Genomic DNA, 19,350 nt, shown 5'->3' with positions numbered 1-19,350 from the left:
CTCCAGCTAAAAGAAGGAGCCCCCTTAAGAAATTAACGAGGCAACCGTACCGTGTATCTGTAACTGGCAGACGAAGCCCACCAAGACCCGGAAACTTGGGTTCCTACTGATGATTATGGCTATATTTTCAGAAGTACGTCCCGACTCAGTGGCGGCGTCACGGCTTTGCTGTACCATTGCCCACGACAGGCACGGATGGTATGTAGTAGAACCACAGGTACTCTGGGCGAATGCATTCCAACTTTCCTTCCTCTGACATGGAGGGAACTATAGAACACCCTTTCGGATACATCGTGAGCCCTCAGAGGAACATAGGTCCAGGGGTCACGATGTACACGGCAGGGTCACCAAAGTAGCTGATATGGACGCCAACGGTTCCGTCCCCTCGGAAGGAAGGTGTAGTAGTTCTCTGGTAGTAACGTACCATTATCTTCAGATTGAGCAGATACCACGAACGGCAAAACCCATCACCCCTGACTGTTAATTAGAGCGACAGGCAGTTCAAAGTGTTTCTCACGAGTCGCTCGACATATGCTCGCCTTCTTGTACTTGGCTGGAGAGCAGCATTACAGCATAGTAAGCAGAAGTTATACGAAGAGATTATCCATTTACCCCTTGTCCAGACAATCGCAGTGAGCCACCCTTCACACTGTCTCGCCATACGTCACTCACTACTGCATGATGGATATGGAAGATTTCATCACCTCACTGCAGAATGGACTACCGGACACGCCTTGGTCTGGCGGTGAGTACCAAAAGTGCCTAGCTTTAGTCGCAATTTGAAATCCAGCAGCAGTCTATCGTCAACACTGACCGCTTCCTCGTCCATCTACTCAAAGACCCCCCAATTTGCTAAGCTGTGGAAACATCCGCCTGCTTCTCCCCCCTTAATCCAAGCCTCATGTCGGTACATCGGGCTGAGCCGCTGCTGGATGAGCAAACAACCAGGTAGATCATCGGTGAAGAGCGTGGAGCGGGGGGTGTGAGAGATGGGGGATGGGAAGGAAGACAGATCATAGGGGGTTGGGTCCCATTACCATGGTCCCGGGTCAGCTCGCACGCGATTCACGGATTGCGACTCTCAAGCTATTCTCCGATCCCAAAGTCAAACATGTTAGCACTGCAACCTTAGAAAGGCATCTCCCCTAGAGAGGCATGCAATTCGCCCGCAATGCTACGTCCTTGTCTCTTCTTTTCCGTTGCAGGGCGATTCCATTTTGGCTGTAACGGAACCCGGCGAGCCCGCCTGCCTGTCCCTGGAAGAATAGAACCGGCGATTTCCGTGTCTCACCGAGAAATACGGGCCCGCTCACCGGAGATTTCCATGGCAATATTCCGCACGGGAGGTAGCCGACTACGGCGAACCATGGCTCCGGGTCGGTAACATGGCAAGTCGAGCAAGAGAAGAGGGACAATAGCCCCGAGGATATGGCCCAGTTTCATCAAGCCCTGGTCCTAGACGACGAATGGGTAGGAGGAGCATGCACGAGTCACACCGCCAACACTTGTCCCTTTGGGCATTATCATCGGAAAGGCCGGCCTGTATGTACGTACATACATAGCGTACATAAAGCGACACCATTGGAAAGAAGGTCCGGGGGTGAGGATGATTGTGAACCTGGATCTGGTGGTCATGCACCAGGACGGAGCAGTTTGCGAAGCCCCGGCGAAATTCGGCGCGTTCTAGGCGTGTGAAGGAGACCGACCAGTTGATGGCATAATGTGATGAAAGGTGGCAACGCCGTATTACGACCCAATCCGGAACCGTAAAGGAGATTCATGTTGCAATATACCCATGCAGCAAGGTGCCAAGTGTTCCTCCCTCCCCTCTTCTGCATGGCTTCGTACTGAGTAATGCCCACGTTGGATCGCCACATCATCAACTGAATGGTGGCCATTCTGTGCAGCTTGCTGGTGCGGGGGAGACGTGGAGGAACATCTCAAACATGGCAGCTTTCCTGAAACTCGACGTTTTGCCCAGAGACCTCACCAGTGCATTGCCAAGTAGGTAGGTACTTCTGGGATTGGCAACCCCATGATGCACACGACGAGTTGCAGATCTGCCCTAGGAAGAAAAAGACCCCTAAGGCTCGGTAACACTGTTTACCGGGCAAGGGGAGGAAACAGCAGTGACGTTGTTTTCTTTCTTGTTGATCGACTGATCGTTACCCAGGGTCCTCTTCTGAAACAACCTTACGCAAAGTTGCCATTTCGAGCTGAGCGAGCTTTGTTTGATGAGGCTTGAGGCTGCTACATGCCCCTCTCGTGTATGTACAAACACACACATCCCAACATCCGGTGAGTCGCTGTAGTTGATGGGTCATATTCCACTACGTCGCCGATACAGGACAGGGCGCAAGCGTACTTACTGGGTCCGTCACGGATGCTGAGGGAAAGCACTTTCCCGGTTGGAGGACGCTAGCCGAGTACGTACCATGATCGGAATACCATGCTCGCAAGTTCGCATGATATCCCGAAAGAAAGAGAGAGGAAGTTGGAAGAAACCGGTTCTCAAGAACAGTCGTACGAGACTTCTGCCAACTATGCAGGACCGGCTGCTGCAGATTAAGCTTAGCCAAAGTCTAATCCGACGTTTGGCGCGGCTCGACGACGACCCAAGGCAACCAAGGCTAGACGTCTTCCGTGTTAGTAGTTGAGATATCGATCACCTAGGTTGACACTAAATAGACGCATCTAGACAAAACGCCGACGGATGATCATCTTCCCCATTGCTGCCCAACAGTGCACGAATGGCTGGCTCCGATGCCCGCGAAAAAGGGATCATCGTGAGTCGTCGTCCGTTGTGACAGAGGCGGCCACCACGCTTTGCAGTCGCAAGAGCAGCAAGCAGATAGAGAGAGAAAGAACAGACGAAGAACTAGACGAACTAGTTTCCGTGGCGTCGCTCTAGTGTAAGCGACCCCCGATTGCTTGAAACTAGGGTAAGCAGCACCGAGACCCGGGACGGGCTGTTGAAGTAGTGGTATGCATGCAGTGGAAGCCGTCTTAGCTGCACGAGAGCCTCGCCTCGCCTCGCTGCAACTAGGAAAAAAGCAAGCAAGTAAGTGATTGACGGGGATTTGACGTAGCGACTTGCAGCCACGCAGTCCGCCATGCATTCCAACTATGCGTTCTCGCAGGCGCCGCCGCCCTGCCATGCGTGGCAAGGGGATGGAATTGATTCGATGTTGCCGCCGAGTCGGACCAAACGGCCAGAAATTCCGAACGGCCTGCATACGAACGGGAGACATGGTGGTGGTGTGGCTTGCCCCAAGTGGTGACCTCCCTGCTGCCTATCGTATCCCTGGTGTCAAGATGGGATGGGATAGGATGAGACGGGACAGAACAGGATGGCTTGCCCTTAGGTACTGTAGAACCTGCAAAGTAAGTACGCGCTGGTAGGATTAGCTAGCTAACATACGAAAATGACAGCCCAACGCACCGTCTGCGCGCACAAATCACACGCGGAAGAGATGGCAAGGATAGACAGGATCGTCCGGGGATGGGCACCAGGTTGTGATTGCTGCAGGGACATCCAAGCTTGACGCAGGAACGGGTCGGGTAGGGTTAGGGGGGCTCAGGTTGACGAAGCTCGCTTACAGAACAGAGAACCATGGCGACGGTGATGGATGATGATGCTCTTTTCCCACAACCAGTACCAGTATCGGTGCAAGCATGGTATCGTACCTACACCGCCGGCAAATTTTTGTTTTATTTTTACTCTTTTGTTATTTTCCGTCTGGAGAAAGAGTCTGGGGCTGGCAGAGCGAGCGCGCCCTCCGTCTCATCTCGAAACGCTGGGGCTGCGCCGGCCGCTGGGAGTTCCGATGTCTCGGACGAGCAGAAGGAGGTCTCATCTGATCCTTATTTTGTGGCCTTTGTGAAACTCCTCTTCAGCCGCGCCAAACGTACATACGCAAGGGGAGGCGGCTAGTCTTGAGAGTGAAAATGACACAACGAACGACTTCGAGAAGAAGAAAAAGAGGGGAGGAAGAAGGGGGGAAACATACCAGCCACCGGAAAAACTACCACCACCACCACAACATCAACCACAGACGAGGCTGCGTCCGTCACGAACACTCCCTCGTGCAAAAAACTGACACGAGTCTCTCGCGTGTTCGCCCGAGCCGAGGCCTGACTAGAAAGATTAGATGAACTCTGCAAGGTCAATGCCGTTGAGAAACAGCGCTTGCCCCTGGCGCCTAGTCAGGTACACTTTTCCAGAAGGAGTAACCAAACTCAATCAGCCTCACTCAGTGCTCCATCTGTTCAGAGTAGGTTCGGTACTTTGATACATTCCGTTACATTCCGTTTCTATTAATGTTATGCGCCCAATATCCTCGACGTGATTTTCCTATGATATTCATGCCAATATCGGCGGCGAGTCGCATATGCTGGTATTGATGGGCTTAAGAGATGCGATTATTGATCCATTGGTCCCAGCGCCGTGGTAGGGGGTTGGTAGGCAATCGATAATTGATGTCATTTCGAGATTACCAATGCGACTTTGTGTCCCGAGGCTGGGTCAATCGGGGGGAGGGACGAGAGGGAGGGGTGTCCCCAGGCGGCAGCCAGCCTAGCCTACTGCCGTCCAATTAGGACGAGCAGGTTGCCAATTCCAGCAATTGTCACGAGTAATGAGGTTAGTTGGAAGGCTAGCATCCTAAACTTATCGTGAAGCGAGGGGCCCGGCGAAAAGCAGGTACCCGACCCGACGACCCTGACCTGGCCTTCTTGAATGTTCGCTAGGTGGAGGAGGGAGGGAGGGAGGCACAGCAGCGCCGGGATGATCCCTTGAGGCTGGATTTCTTTCAGTTCGTACTTAGCACGGCTAGAAAACAGTCAACGGGTGCTTTGGGTAGGTAAAGTAAGTAGGCAGGTACTGTATGTGGTTATGCAGAACTATACAAAACTGGACTAGCCGGCAGCTAGAAAAGTCCTCGGCTGGAGTGGGAGTGGTGCGAGTAAAAATAACCATCTGGATATATTAAAATCATCTGATGATATGATTTGACGGAATAGATGAGATAGCCCGACAGGCTAGTGAACCATGTGCCACGCGCGCGCGGCAAGTGCCGCCGCGTCGATTGATTGGGAAGTTGGGGGGGGTGGAAGTTGGAACCGCTCTGGCCGCGGCGCCGAGAGGCAGCACGCAGCGCAGGAAAAGAAGAAAAAGCAAGTCACGCAACGGCGCTGTCACTACTTCGCTAGTGACCAAGCAAAGCCCGATGCGAAGGGGAGCGGCCGGGGCCTACCTGGCTGCAAAAAGGGTACCTAACCACCAAGAAGCAGCTAACTAACAAGTCCAGTCTCACATGGAATCGGGGGTCCATATTCCACGCGATGATTGCCGCCGCCAGCGCCCATCGCAACCACTCTTGCCTTCTTTTTGACCGAGTGCTCGGAAGGTTAGCGAGAGACAAGCAAGTCGTAGAGAGGCTGACGACGTTTGGTTACAGCAGCGCTTAAACCACGGCCATCAACGTTACCCCTCCTATTTCGCAGGTCGCAGGCAGGCACTGCAGGGAATGGATTCTGGAATGGAGTCTGGACCAAGTGCCTGCATCTGCATGATAGCCCACTCCCTCCCTCTGACTTGCACGCACACACATAACACATCTTACATACTTTCGCCCTCCCACGGATGTTCCCGGAGTCGCATTCGGACGTCGATCGCAGAGGGGACAAAAGACGCACCGCCCACCGCCGGCTGGCCGCCAAGAGGGGAGAGCGGGCTCTGGCGCTGTCTCAGACCGTTCAGCATGGAAACCAGATAACCGTGTTGTGGGCGGAGAGGGTTGCGTTGCGCACGCAAAACCCGCCTGTCCACAATATACAGTAGTCATGGATTGAGCTGAAGATCCTCCTTCTACGGAGTAGGTACTGAGAGAGAGGTAGTAGTATCCTGTATTAGTACGTACAACCCACCCGGGCCCTGCAAATATATGTGGACAGGGGCTCCATGGGATATGTGATTTCTTCGGGGTTTACGCCTTCAATCAGGACAAACCCCACCAGGTAACGCCTAGCCAGCCAAAGTACCTACTTGTCCATTAAGTAAACAGCAGAAAAGGCTTGGAAGGCATTGTGATTAGCACCATCCTGTTCTGCATATTTGACCCCATCCTGCCAAAATTAGAGGGCGATCCCCTTGGTCGTCGTCGTCGTCGTGTCTTGACACCCAACCAAGGAGATCAACATACGGAGCGCGGCAGACAAAGTACAGCGCAACCGGGTGGAGCATCCTTCGCCAGTGCCGTCCCCGTCTGCCATGCCATGCCATGCCACGGATGGATACAACAGCCAGAAGACTTCCAATGCCAAGTCTGCCTCGGCCCCAGCGGCGGTAGTAGTGTAGTATAGTGCCGTAGGCATTCAGTTCCACGACGCCATCGGTGTGTGTCTGCTGTGTACCATCGTGGGAATGCATCTCTGCCCTTTGCCTGCCTGCTTACTCACCGCGAAGGAGGGAGCAAGGGTCACCCCTTCTTCCCGCTGCTGCCACTTGCCTTAATGGGAACCGCGCGTGTGTGTAAGAAACGGTGAACGGCGAGGCTTAGAAGTCTGTTGTGTTGCATTCCTGCCAGGAAGGGGTCGCCTATTAGTATATTGATCGCCAAAAGGACCTTGGATCTTTTTGTTTCTTATCGACTCTTGGCTATAATAGTAACATGGCAATGATGGCAATAGAAGCAGCCGAATATTGGCTCGTATTCAACTTGTGCTTTGTTGCGATTTGCTCTCCCAATCTCCGCTGATGGGCGATCTGGAGTAACATCGGTCCATGTTTCAATTCCTGAGCACCGGGCCCAGGATATGCCCCCTGAACGTAACGCAACCCCTCCTTCGCTAACATGTAATTGATTTGGTTTGCCTGCCCTTTTCCTCTGCCTGCCCGGCTCTCCCTCGCGCACCAATCAATAACACCTGACGTGGTATAGGCCTTTTTAGTACGCTGGGTCTCTCTATTCGGATTTGCATAGGCTTGAAACGCAACGTGACAGCGTCGTAACCATGCACTGGAGCGAGATTGTCAGCATTGAAGTTCCCCATTGAACGAGTTGAATGAATGGCGCTCTTCCAAAGGTCGGTGTAGTAGTTTGCTTAGTCGCTGGGGTTCCAAAGGGGCGGTTAGACACTTGTGGTGCTGTAACAAGTACAGTAGGTAGATTCGCTAAAGTGAAGAGAGAACTTGGTTTATAGCGGGAGGGACTGGCTGACTATAGTGCCCCTGTGCAGTAGTAGCGACCAATGATGTTCCCCATCCCTGCAGGTGAATCGGAAACGATGCGCAACAGGCCTCGCACCCGTTTCTGGTTATCGCCATGTTACGTGGAATGCGTTTACACCAGGGGCTCATGGGCAGCATGGGGCCGTGTCGCACGCCTACCGAGTCCCCGTACTCCTCCCCCCGGAAACACTTAAACATTTTGACTCGTGAATAAGGTTGACCACATACTGGGAACTCATGGTGGCAGAAGCGGCAGGAGTGGCAGAAACCCGGTTCAGGTGAGGCAGCGAGCAACGTCTTCCTTGGTCGACGTAGCAGGTAGCATCCCGGGGTAGGAGACAGCAACTTAGTGCGCAACTGACTCTCGTCGAATCTTGATTTAACACTGATATTGGAGTCTGTCGTAGGCGGAATCGAGGTCATCGTCGGAAAGGTTTGAACTTGGTTGTGTGATAATTTCTTGATATATTTTATTATGTTTTTCTTCTTCGTATTCCCTAGCGGGCACTGTGAATGTCTTGCTTCCTAACCACTCTCATACAGCAGGTAGACATTGAGCTTCCCCTCATCCTCTGCCAAAGTCGTGCTAACACACGCCTTCTGCTCCCCGTAGCTTCTTTTCGTTGTAATCATCTTCCCATCTATACATTAGACATTTGACAGAAAAAAATGCCAATAAGTGAATGATTCGACTCTCTCCGCCCAAAGGAGCCTGGTCCATGATGCAAACGCCGTTGTAAATGCTGTACCGTCATGCGCCCCGTCCCTCGTCAAATACACCCCCGGCAAAGAGCTGCCGTCTTTCCCATAAAAAAGCAAAAATAAAGTATTTTCCCCATAGAAGGTCTTGCGCCGTTGTCCCATCCCATTGTCGGCCAACCGATGCCGAAGCCCAGGCGAGGGTATAAAGTGAATGACTCCATGGTTTTGTCGGCCGTAAACGTCGATACCGTGAGGCATCCTCCTTTTCCATCGCCCTTTCCCCATTCCAAACTCATCTTCATTCTTTTTCTCCTTTCGTATCCGCGCAGGATTAAAAGCCGTACCGTAAAAACGACATGTTGGGAAGGTTATTATTATCGATCCGTGTATAAATTAGTGTAAAGACGGAGTGCCTGACTCGAAGTTGTGGCAACCACGCTCGTGCCTCTTCATGTTGCTGCGAACGCTGAAGGCCTTCCCGCATCCAGAATGAGGGCACTTGAAGGGCTTCTCGCCTGTGTGCGAGTGGCTGTGGATTCTCAAGGAGCTGGGCCGGGAGAAAGCCTTGTTGCATGTCTGGCAGATGTATCGGTCCTGCGACTGGGGGAAAGAAGCGGCAGAAGAGGGTGAGATGTAGTGGTGATGCTGCCACGGGTTGGAGCCTGAGGCGGGAGCCATGGGAACAGCGACTGGTAGAGGAGGGAAACCCTATTCATGTTAGTACGATTCTCGCGGTAGAAAATAAAACCGGCAAGGGCATTCTTACCTGAGGCAAAGGTCTCTGGTAGTAGAGTCCAGAAATCTGAGATTGTGCGGCAGCGGGAGGCATGGGGCTGGCATAGTAAGAGGCCATGGTCGGCTGAGCCATGTATTGAGGAGCCGCAAAGGTCTGCTGGGCGTAGCTGGAGGCATGGATAGGCACCCTGGGTACCGAAGCTGCGGCCATTTGCTGGTGGCGCTGAATATCGCTCTCCAGCGGTGGTGTAGACTCATAGTAGTAGTTCGGAGCAGACACCACGGACACCTGGCTCACGGATCTCGTTGATGGTGAATGGTAACCCTCAAAGGACTCGGAGCTCATCGGAGGCGTAGGGGGCAGAGCGGACCGGCAAGGTCCATTGGATGTGTAGTGAGAAGAGCTGGGACGGGTCTCAGGCTTAATAGATTGAGCTGTGGGAAGTCAGATCACCTAGTTCACATCGGGATTGGGTTCGGAGGTGTTTACCTTGCTGCGATGCTGGCGAGGACTCGGTTGTTGGCGAGCCGGCATCTGCCATTACCAGCAGGTTGGAGATGGAGGGCAGCGAGCATCTTGACGTCTCGTCCATGGGAGGCGAAGGAGGAGGTTGAGGGTATCCGTAGTGAGCACCGGGCTGAGCAGTATATATCGTGGTTGCCATAGTTTCGTTTATTTGAAGTCTGGATGATGGTAGGTGTAGGAGGTAGAGTGGCCGTCAGAAAGTGTTATGGTCGTAGTGGTTTCGAGGGCGGGTTGTAGTTGGTATTAAAAATAGTTGCTGGTAGAGTCGGCCAGGTAGTGATTAATGTACTAATAAGAGTTGATATAAGATAGCACCAGTATCTTCTGTATATATCGAGACGATCTTGTTTGGAGAGACAACGGAAAGTCTGGACGGTTGGGGAGTGTGGGCACTTATGTATGGGTTGCGTGAGCACGATGGACGAGGGTACAAGATGTACTGCATCTACCAGATCTCCCGGAGGTTCATAGAGAAGACGATCAAGCGTCAGTCTCCCAGGTATCCTTGAACAGACGGCTGTCACAAAATTGACAGTGGGTCTGACTAGAGCGCTCACAGCAGGGAGTGGGATGAAATAAACCGTTGATCGCCGGTCTCGAAAGTACTCCTGCATCCCCGGCATGTACATATAGCGCCTCCTATTAATGGTCGAGCTCAGACCGCAGATGCATCGAAGTGATCCTTGAGATGCTTGTGCTTTGCCCGCCTAGGTGGTCCCGTACATGGGTCATACCATGGCGAGTCCCGCAGTTAGGGGTGGGCTGGGAACCAAGGGGTACGTACTCGCAGTAGCACGCGAATGTGGGTGAGATCGAACCTAGGAAAGGATGGGGAGGAGAGGGAGGGGGTTGCAATAGACGGGTTCAAGGATCCTGAAGGTCAAACGTTGACTTGGCAAGACAGCGTTATGCGCAGGGAAGAAAGGCTTCATGGGACCCATGGAAGCCTCTTTTTTAGCCTTCATCTCTTCCCGCGTGGTCGCTTTCGCCTCGTCTCTTCTCTCTCCCCTTGGCCAGATGCTAGTGCGAATGGCCTCTGCTCGATGCTAGTCAGGCACCAATCGAAGGCCGCATCATGCCCACCGACGAGGCAGGGCAGCATAGAGCGTCATGTCATAGCATGGCATGGAACACCTTTTTTCATCTGGTGTTGTTGGCACTCAGCGTGAGGCGGCCAGGCGGCATGGCCATGGATATGGATGGCGTAGTCGGTCGGTCCACTATGGCCGAATCGGGGCATGAGACCGGTAGTGTAGATGGTCTGTGAACCCCCAGTCCAGAAACAGGGATATGGTGTTTTGGGACAAGGATCCTGGGCCTGACCTTTGGATGGACTTGAGACGAGGATCGACTCGAGCTCACTCTGTGCCTCATCATCATCATGGCTGACGTTACGAAAGCTTCATCCGTTTAATGCTGCTCTTATTCTACACCTGAAATGAGGGGAGGAGGGGTCTCCTGCCCAGCTTGAGCTGCGACCGGATTGTCCAGATCATCTTATGCCGTTGCATTGATTTTCCACCCCACGAGGTCTCCCATGTCTGGTTGGCTCTTGCACCTGTCAACCCAACTTTTCCGTTGCAGTCAGATATTCGGATGACCTGCGTGCGTCTGTTCTAGTCCGGGATGTTTCGAATCGAGGGCCCAGCAGCTGGGTGCCTGCAGATGCTGCCGTTGGACACTGGTTTTGGGCGGGAGCCGATCCAGGAAACACATCACGATAGCTTGAAATGTGCGCGGAACATGAATCATCCCGCCTCTCGGCATCGTCAATTGCCGTCCTGTCGATGGCGGTACCTATGCAATGAGTGTTGATGTCGATGTTGTTGTTGTCCTTTGGCCCTGTCCTCTCTGGGGAACACATCTAGCCGGCCCCAGGGTGGTGAAATGTTTGAAGACGGTGCCAGACGGCGCCAGCAACGACTTGGCAAAGTCAACAAACAACAGCCCAAGGATTCTCGTACCTAACATTAGCATAGCCGCAGCAGATCATGTGAAGAGTCGTGTTCATGGTCGAACGGAGAACGTCGACCGCCTGACCGTGAGGCATGTCCTGGAGGTTTGATGAGATGAGTTCATTGAATCGTGCAAGGTCGATGGCGGCAGGAATCTCGGCCGTCAGCATTAGGCGGGGCTCTCCATGTGCTGTAGCTGGGCACAGCTGGGCATAGGCGGGCACAGGCACCTGCTGAGAGATTGGTGAGCCCCCGCGAGGCCGACTACGGTACTTGCTGTAATACCAGCTCAATGCAAACCAGGTCACAACGCCAGATGCAACGAGAAACCACAATGCAACCCCCCAAGATTGCCTGGAGCCGGGCTCTCAATGCTATGTAGAATTGGCGTGCGTGTTGGGCCCTCCGCCCTCCTTATTCGGATTGTTATTGTTATTGTTATTGTTATTGCTATGAAGGATGGATTGCATTGATCGACCACCGCTGGCCTGTGTGCGCTATACATACGGACCTCAATTGCTTGGCCAAGTATAAAATAGTACAGTAACATCGTCACTCCGGCTGACGTACCGTTACCTGAGATAGCTGATGTAAGTCTGTTTCGGAAAACATCCAAGTCAAGAGTAATTGGTAGAAACCGTTATAACAGCCGAGTCCTACCAGTGCTACCATGGCCGGGTGTTGTTACAGACAGGGCGATCACCCAAAGAGGCTTCTTTCTATGCTTATTACTTGCTGCGACGGATCGCACACACAATGTATGTAGCTGTCGGAGGCGCGCCCGAACACCGTTGTGGGTTGTTTTGCTAGACCCCTCGGAGTTTTCCAGAAACAAAGGCTAATCTCATATGATCGTCAAGTCGGCGCCGCTCGCTTGCGCAGGGTGGTCTGAGTGGCCGACAAGGATTCTGGCATTGCTGGGCCCTGGGATGGCCTCCATTTTGAGCCTAAGTAGGGTCCGTGATCGACCATCGATACAGTACAAGTCAGGGGGGAGGGGGCTTTATTCAGGCCCTGTCTGTCGGTCTGCGCCTGGCGCTGAACCTGAAGTAACAAGTAACCTGACTGCCGGTCACTGCCTGCCTGCCAACCTGCCTACCCCAGGCCCTTACCGACTCCTGACTCCGCGACGAAACGCGTGCTGAAGGAGGACAGAAAGGATGAACGAGATCCCGAAGGCCATCTGGCCCACGCCAAGAACCAGCCTCGTCTCCATGATTCATTCTTTAAATCGTCCATTCGGTCATTGTGGCGACGAGACAGACTCGAGTGTCATCTGATGCCTGTGGAGAGGAAAACCCGGTGTAAGGATGCGACGCCTAAAAAAATCAGCCGTAAAGCGATCTTTGTTGGAGTCGAGGCCTAATTCCAGAGCTGCCAGATCCCAAACGTCAACAAACATTAGATGAGCAACAGTCGAACCCCCTTCGGCAGGCAGGAATGTACGAAAAGAGAGCAAACATTTTCTGGTGCAAGCGATGATAAACTAAACTTGAACAGTCGGGACACGTGCGAATGGCTTCTACGAAAGTGTCAGAAACAGTACGTACCTACCCACTATCGTAGTAGCGTAGTCTTTCGAATCCCGACCGACACAACTGCCATCCAAAAGCCGAGATGAGCATTTGCTAGGCGTGCACGCCAAAGGGATGGCAGGATGGCAGGACGGCACCATAGCGGCGCCACCACGCTCGAGACTAGGTAAAGCCCACCGACTTCGTACAACCAACACCCCCAAGTGCCCCTCGCCTCGTGGGTTTGCAGTGAGTGCGCATTGCGGAAGCCACTAGCCTAGCGCCTCCGAGTGACTAGTCTTGTTGACGCTGCATGATGCAGAGAGGATCATGTCGGGCTTCCTATAGTCGTAGGGGACTATTGGTGATGGTGGTGGTAGTAGTGTAGTGAGTAGTAGTAGTAGTGATAGCGGCAGTGGTGGTGATGGCTTGTTATTGCCAGGTTATGATGTAGGTATGTAGGTATGTAGGTAGGTAGGTGGTAAGCAAATCAACTTCGTGTATTACTCACGAAATGCTGGCCAATGATTGCATGATTCTCTAATATTAGAATATGCGTACGGACTATCCGTACGGGTGTGGTAAGAGCCCCCCGCAACTTGGCGATACTCTCAACCACCTTCTTATTAGCAAGCGTACCATGCCCACGGTATCCGTGAGGATGAATCTGCTCCTATCCGGCGAAGTGAATCTGCTGGCTAGAATGCAGCCCGCTCCTTTGGATCCATGTGTGTGTGTGTGCGTTTGTGTGTGTGTGTTTATGTATAGTAACACTCCCATCAGGCGATCCGACCCACCATTTCCCAGACATCCCATCCCACACCCAACGGGAGATCGATATCAACCTTTATTGGAAATATGCATATCACTCTATAATAATATGTCGGCGTACGTGTAAGTGGAATAAGTATTATTTTGGTAGTATCCTTCCTGTGGGAAACCAACCACACACAGCACCTGCCGCGAACAGTCAGGACCACCGCAGCGCATGCCCAACTCCTCTTTCTCCTCCGTCCCAAGTGGCCGCCAGCAGCATAGCTAGCAAGCACATACCTTAGCAGGCTGAGCATGGTTACCATGGATGCACAAGCAAGTATTGATGTCAATCTTCATTCATCCCATCGCGAAACCACAAGCCACCCCTATGCGGCTGCGGCTAACCTTCCAGTATGCTTGTCTCGATTGGCACCGCCAAAACGGGACCCTTCGCGGTTCATCTAATCCAAATAAGGCAAACAGCTCGCCAGGCGTTGACCGTTGAACTCAATGGACAGGCCCGATCCCTGTTTGGCAGGATGGTGGGTGCGAGGGAAAACGTGATGAGCTGCATGCTAACCTTTTTCCGGCTGGCGTAGGCTGCGTCATACAGCAGGGCAAGTACTGGGCAAGGCTCTAGACTAGCCCACAAGGCACTGGGTTTCAAGCGCATTGGGCAGGGATCAGGACAGGGGAGAATTCGTATTATTTTTATTGGTGTTTTTTTTTTTTTTTTGGCCAAAAAAAAAAAAAAAAAGGCTTTTGCTCGTGCTGTCAGCTGTGTCTCTCCTCCTCTGTCTTCGAGGATTTGTTGTGGCTTGAAGCCGCGGCGGTACTTCGGACGCTCTAGTTCTCCCCCTTGACCGACGACATCTCGTCAATTGTGACAGGCTTTCTACAGCGAGTGCCTCTCTTGTAGGACTTCTTGGCAAAGGCTCATCAGCTTCTACTTGTAGTAACAATTGTAATCATCCCGTCTTCCTCACCATGCACGATGCACGTCCGTGACTCGTTTTCTGGTGGTCGGGTCCCCTAACACACATAACAATTTTCCTCTCTTCAAGTTTTACTGATGAGGCTTGGGAGTACTATTCTAAGCGATGAGCGCTAACGTCGCGCCAGCCGGCCGGCTTGCTTGTCGGGTAGGAGGCCATGGCCCATGTTACCCAATGGGGGTGCATCCCTAGGCTAACGAACAAACCGTCTTGTCTTGGTCTCCTGGTGCTGCTGCCATCGCTGGGCGCGCGCACTTGGGGCTGGGCAGGTTTCCGGCAGGAAGTGCCATCCATCCTTCCATCCATCCTCCCATCGCAAGGCTATTTCGAGATCGTACGTCTGTTTTTAGCTTCGGCACGTTTCGGATCATCAGATGGGCAAAGAAACCAGACGGACCATGCTCGTGCCGGCTCTCCCCTCTCAGCTCTGTCGGCCGAGACACAGCGGCCAGGCCTTGCAGGTAACAAAACACATGGGACGATGGCATGCATCACTGGTCATCCCATGTGGTTGTTCTTGCATGACGACCCTGAAGCACGCATTCGTTACAGGAAGCTCTGAGCCCGGCGCCATGCCGTGTTTTGTTCTGATCTTCCCGCGCTTCAAAGTTCCCTCTTCCGCCGCAATGCCGTTGTGCAAGCGTTAATGATCGACGTCTTAAAATCCCGCCTTGCGTCATGCTGGGTATGCATCTACATAATGTATGGCGGCGGACCTGCGAACCTATTCGCACACTTCGTTAGGTACTTATAAAGTTGCACCCATGCAAACAGGTATAAAAGCAGTATAGTTTTGTCTGCATCACTGCGTGCGTCTTACCACCCTCACCCTCACCCTGATTGATCTATCTGGATGGGGACTGCAACCTAGGAAAAAGGTAGACACTTTCGCAGTGCACATCGATCGCCGTTAGATGTCACGGCAAGTTGGCAGGAAGCCCTTCTCTGGTGCGTTTATGAGGTCACAACACCCCACGCACAGGAGAAAACTCATGTACGATGATGATTGATGGTGGAAGCGATGCTTCTCGCCTAACTGATTAAGAGCTTGCATCTGACTTGGATCCTGACTCCAGCTTTCGAATGCACCGGACCATCCCGCCAACGAACTAAGGCGCGATACTACATTGCAATGCAGTAAGATCACCGAAGATCAAGGCTCTCATTCGATCATGATTGTACACCGGCCGGCCAGTCCAGTCCAGTCCAGTCCAGTACTGGCGGCGGCGACCATCGATATGCCCGCATTAGGTAAGACTGATCTACAAGGCTAGGACGATCCAGGCTGCCAGGCCAGGGTGTTCCCCAAACGAAGACGGCCCATTGGCGCGGTCACATACTAAGTACTGCCATTACTGGCCGTGGTATTAATAATACTTACACATTGCCGGTAAGCAAGCGTCCATGTTACAGATACAGGCTTAGCAACAGCTCGCTATAGCGATGCACACATGCAGTTAGTGCAACGTTGATATATCCGCATGATAGTTTTGCAAATGAGCAGTCAAAGCTGCGCCTGAGATTATCTTCTCCACGCAATCGCCTACCGAGAGCTTCTAGCGCCCTTCGATTCGCGAGACTAGCCCCTTTCATGCTCCTCTTGGAACAATTTCAGCTTGGGTCCTCCCTGTCGAATATATGAAGCAGCAACATTGCAGTTGAACAGCAACTCCACGGCCCTAATCAATGTGTTCGCATCACGAGATTGTTCCCGTATGCGCCAGGCACGCACTTGTTCAATGTTGTCGTGGTCCTCTTCTTGGGCTCTTCTCGGGCTCTTTTTAGGCTCTACTTGGGTATCCAACTCGAAGGCATGGGCCCTCGTCTTTCTTGGCGACCGCCCATTCACCACGAACTAAGAAACTCGCTAACAACGAGGCCTACGGTCTACGGTCTACCTGCGTACGACTGCTTTGTACGCCCAACCCAACCATCCCTCCACATATCAGGTTACCCACGTATGTACTTACTTGGACAATCCATCCTTACACGTAAGCCTTCCCCGAGGAGAGGTCGCTCATTCATCCGGCCCAGTGGACTGCGTAGTTTGGTCTTCGGAAGGCCCGACGTCCTGCATTCCGAGCCAGTCACCGAGCAGTTAGCGGTTGACTTGTCTTGTGACGAGCGCGGCGGTGTCACCGATCCCCCCCATCTATATCGATCCTGTAACGTCGATAAGATGCCGCTATGCCTCCAGTGATAGCACTGAAATATATTGTATGTACCTAGTATGTGAGTACGTACAGATATGTATGTAGCGTGAAAGAAAGACCGACGGCATGGGTAAAACCTCTACGGCACTTACGATTGGATGGCAGGGCCCAATCTCGTTCTTGTCGCCCAGGATCTTGGGGAACCGCGGCGATCATCCAAGGTTATTTGCATGACAGGCATACACATACACACACCGACCCGTACCGAGAAGTACACAGCATTTGCTCTGCTTTACACGGCAGCATAAGGCGACCTGTCAACTCTCCTTGGTACCTTCAGCGCTGTTCGAACTTCTTGAGCGACTGTCGCTCCGGGTCTGACGTGTCACAACCAACCTACCTCTCGATGGCTTCGAGAGAAACTATTCTGCTATAGGTAGGTAGGAAGGTAGGGCGTCTCGGATTCGCCCTGGCCTAGGTATCGATTCTATTGAAGGGCGAACATGAAAGATGGACAGGGTGTCACCGCCAACCGCCGAACCAATTGATTGCCGTACCACCTACCAACCGGTAAGAACTGACTCCCCCCTCCCCTTCCCCCATGCCTGCCTGCCATTTTCTTGCAGGCGCGCCATGCCACTATTTGGGGGTGGGTGCCTCAACCGTCATTGTGGTCTGATGAGGCTACTCCAGCCAGATCTACGACCAAGCCATCCGGCTGCGACTGGACGAATGCGCAGCCATTTGGAAGCCGATGCACTGCGCATGTGATGTTCAATATACAGCCAATTAACATTCTACCGGGGAGTCGGGCCCGTCAGTCCCTGCCCCCAAAGCCGTATTTTTCTTATTCTTTATTACCCGGCCACGGCTTGGCATCGTACGAGGATCGGGTAAGCATGCGATCTGTCTCCCGAACACTGCCTCTTCCTTTCGATGGCGCGAAGAACTGCTGCAGTTTTGCCTGCGGGGGGGCTATGCTAAATATTCGGAGAAATACACCTGCGAGACAGGCTACGTGCAACCTACCCATCAATCTTCCATGCTGTGGTCACAAGCCATCGAGGAGGGAGACACGCCGTTGATAATGGCACAAGGCGCCTCGCAGAAACTACACATGGTCCGTCGTAATGAGTACCTACCTACGGCGCAGCCAAAAGAGTCTCCTACGTGATGGACTGAGATGCGGAATTACCAAGCCGGTCAAAACACCGTTGGCCGATTACCGTTGACGAATACCGTTGACGTAGAAGAATAGCGAGTGTGGGTTTGTCGCTGGGAGCCGTGAAAAGAAAGGATATTCCTTGATCGCCCAATGCTGGTCTATAGCATACGATAATATAGACAGGCCCCCTCCCCCTCTCAGCATGCCAAACCCAATCCAATCACCAGTACATACATTAGAGTCAGAAAAAAAACCTACGGAGAGATGAATGGGTCTATGTCTATTGTCTGGGTCTGCCTGTCCAATCTCGCGCAGCTTACAGTAGCGATGCGGTAGGGTTCTGGTAGGGTTCTGGTCCTGTCAAAAGCTCTCTTGCTACGTCGCACCAGCATCCCTTGAACACCGAGCGCCGCGCATCCGAGAAGCAATATTGTCCCCGTTTCCGTTCCCGTTTCCGTTTCCTTGCGCTAACGAGCTCGTGGTCATTTGCTATCAGAGAAAAAGCCGGAGTCACTTGCATAAGCAGCCCCAAGGAGACGTAGACGTATGCATGTATGTACACAACATACAAGGCAAGACCAGACCACGGTTGGCAGTTGGGTCGGTGGCACCCCCTTGTCGTCGGTCCACTACCAACATATAAGTACCCACGGCACGAACATATACAGGGAGGCTCGGTACCGCCGCGCTCCCCTGTGCAGCGTGATGGCTGTCTTCTGCCTGTCTGTCTCCCGCGGCACCAGAAGAATGGAAAGGCCTGATATCAGACGTCATGCCCGCTGGCCTGTCTTCTGCCATGATTGACAGGCTTTTTCCGCGTCGGGCTTCCACCGACGGGACTATTCTGGCCATATGATATCAAGATCAACATGTTTTTTTCATCCGGATGTTGTACATGCCCACTGCATACGCACATTCGGCCCTGAAGGTGCTCCATGATCTCGGCATGGGTAAAGGCTTGGGTGGAACGACGTGTCCTGGGCCCCCTTGTCGACCCCCCCCCCCTTGCCCCCTACCTAGCAGCCTACAATATGTAATGATCCTCGATGCGTCCAAAGCCCTGGATCCGAGGCCTGCAAATGAAAAGCCGCTCCCTTTTTCTCTTCCCCGCCCTACGAGTCATGCGTCTCCAGCAAAGTTGAGCGAAATATCTCGTGAAATTTGGTTGACTTGCTTGTTGGTAGCTAGCGCGTCCCCAATCGGTTCTTTATTCGATCCAGAGTTGCATCCCTTCCTGCCGCGGGTCTTTTGGTCTCTGGCCGACTGCTGGCTGCTGCTCTTGTGACATCAACACTCTTCCTTTTGGGCGATACGAACGCTTCCCACACCCTTTGCTTATTCAAAAGAGGATTGCCAGTGGTTCGGTCTCCACGACAGAACATACAATATATGGTCTCGCTTATGCCATGATCTGTCGATCTTCGGCGGTTTATAAGCGTGGTGTAAGCAAGATCTGCCTGCAACTTCTCTTCGCCTGCTTCCTTATGGCACAGGGCAATACAAAGCGTGACCATTGATGCAGCTCCTCTCTCATGTAGCCAAGGCTGGTTGATTAAGTCCATGGCCGGCCAGCCAGCCAGTCTCGATATAGACATGATCCCATTCGTCGGCGAGCTTG

The 19,350-nt window shown here is 52.8% G+C and overlaps 2 protein-coding genes across 2 annotated transcripts; both read right to left on the bottom strand.

Annotated features, from left to right (window-relative positions):
• Positions 1 to 8,326: 8,326 nt before the first annotated feature.
• Positions 8,327 to 9,333, bottom strand: PG997_011102 (uncharacterized protein; the record flags this gene model as incomplete). The annotated part of the gene is made up of 3 exons (XM_066815417.1): positions 8,327 to 8,641; positions 8,700 to 9,103; positions 9,159 to 9,333. 3 exons carry the CDS (start codon positions 9,331 to 9,333, stop codon positions 8,327 to 8,329), a joined length of 894 nt encoding a protein of 297 aa, XP_066664707.1.
• A 969-nt stretch (positions 9,334 to 10,302) lies between these two features.
• On the bottom strand, positions 10,303 to 11,319 carry PG997_011101 (uncharacterized protein; the record flags this gene model as incomplete). The annotated part of the gene is made up of 2 exons (XM_066815416.1): positions 10,303 to 10,594; positions 11,159 to 11,319. The coding sequence occupies 2 exons, from the start codon at positions 11,317 to 11,319 to the stop codon at positions 10,303 to 10,305; spliced, it is 453 nt and encodes a 150-aa protein (XP_066664706.1).
• Between the last annotated feature and the right edge of the window lie 8,031 nt (positions 11,320 to 19,350).

Source organism: Apiospora hydei (assembly GCF_038363865.1).
Source record: "Apiospora hydei strain CBS 114990 chromosome Unknown utg000008l_segment0_segment0, whole genome shotgun sequence".
Classification (NCBI taxonomy): Eukaryota; Fungi; Ascomycota; class Sordariomycetes; order Amphisphaeriales; family Apiosporaceae; genus Apiospora; species Apiospora hydei.
Note: the sequence above shows the minus strand (reverse complement) of the source record. Positions and strands in the feature narration are given on the sequence as shown.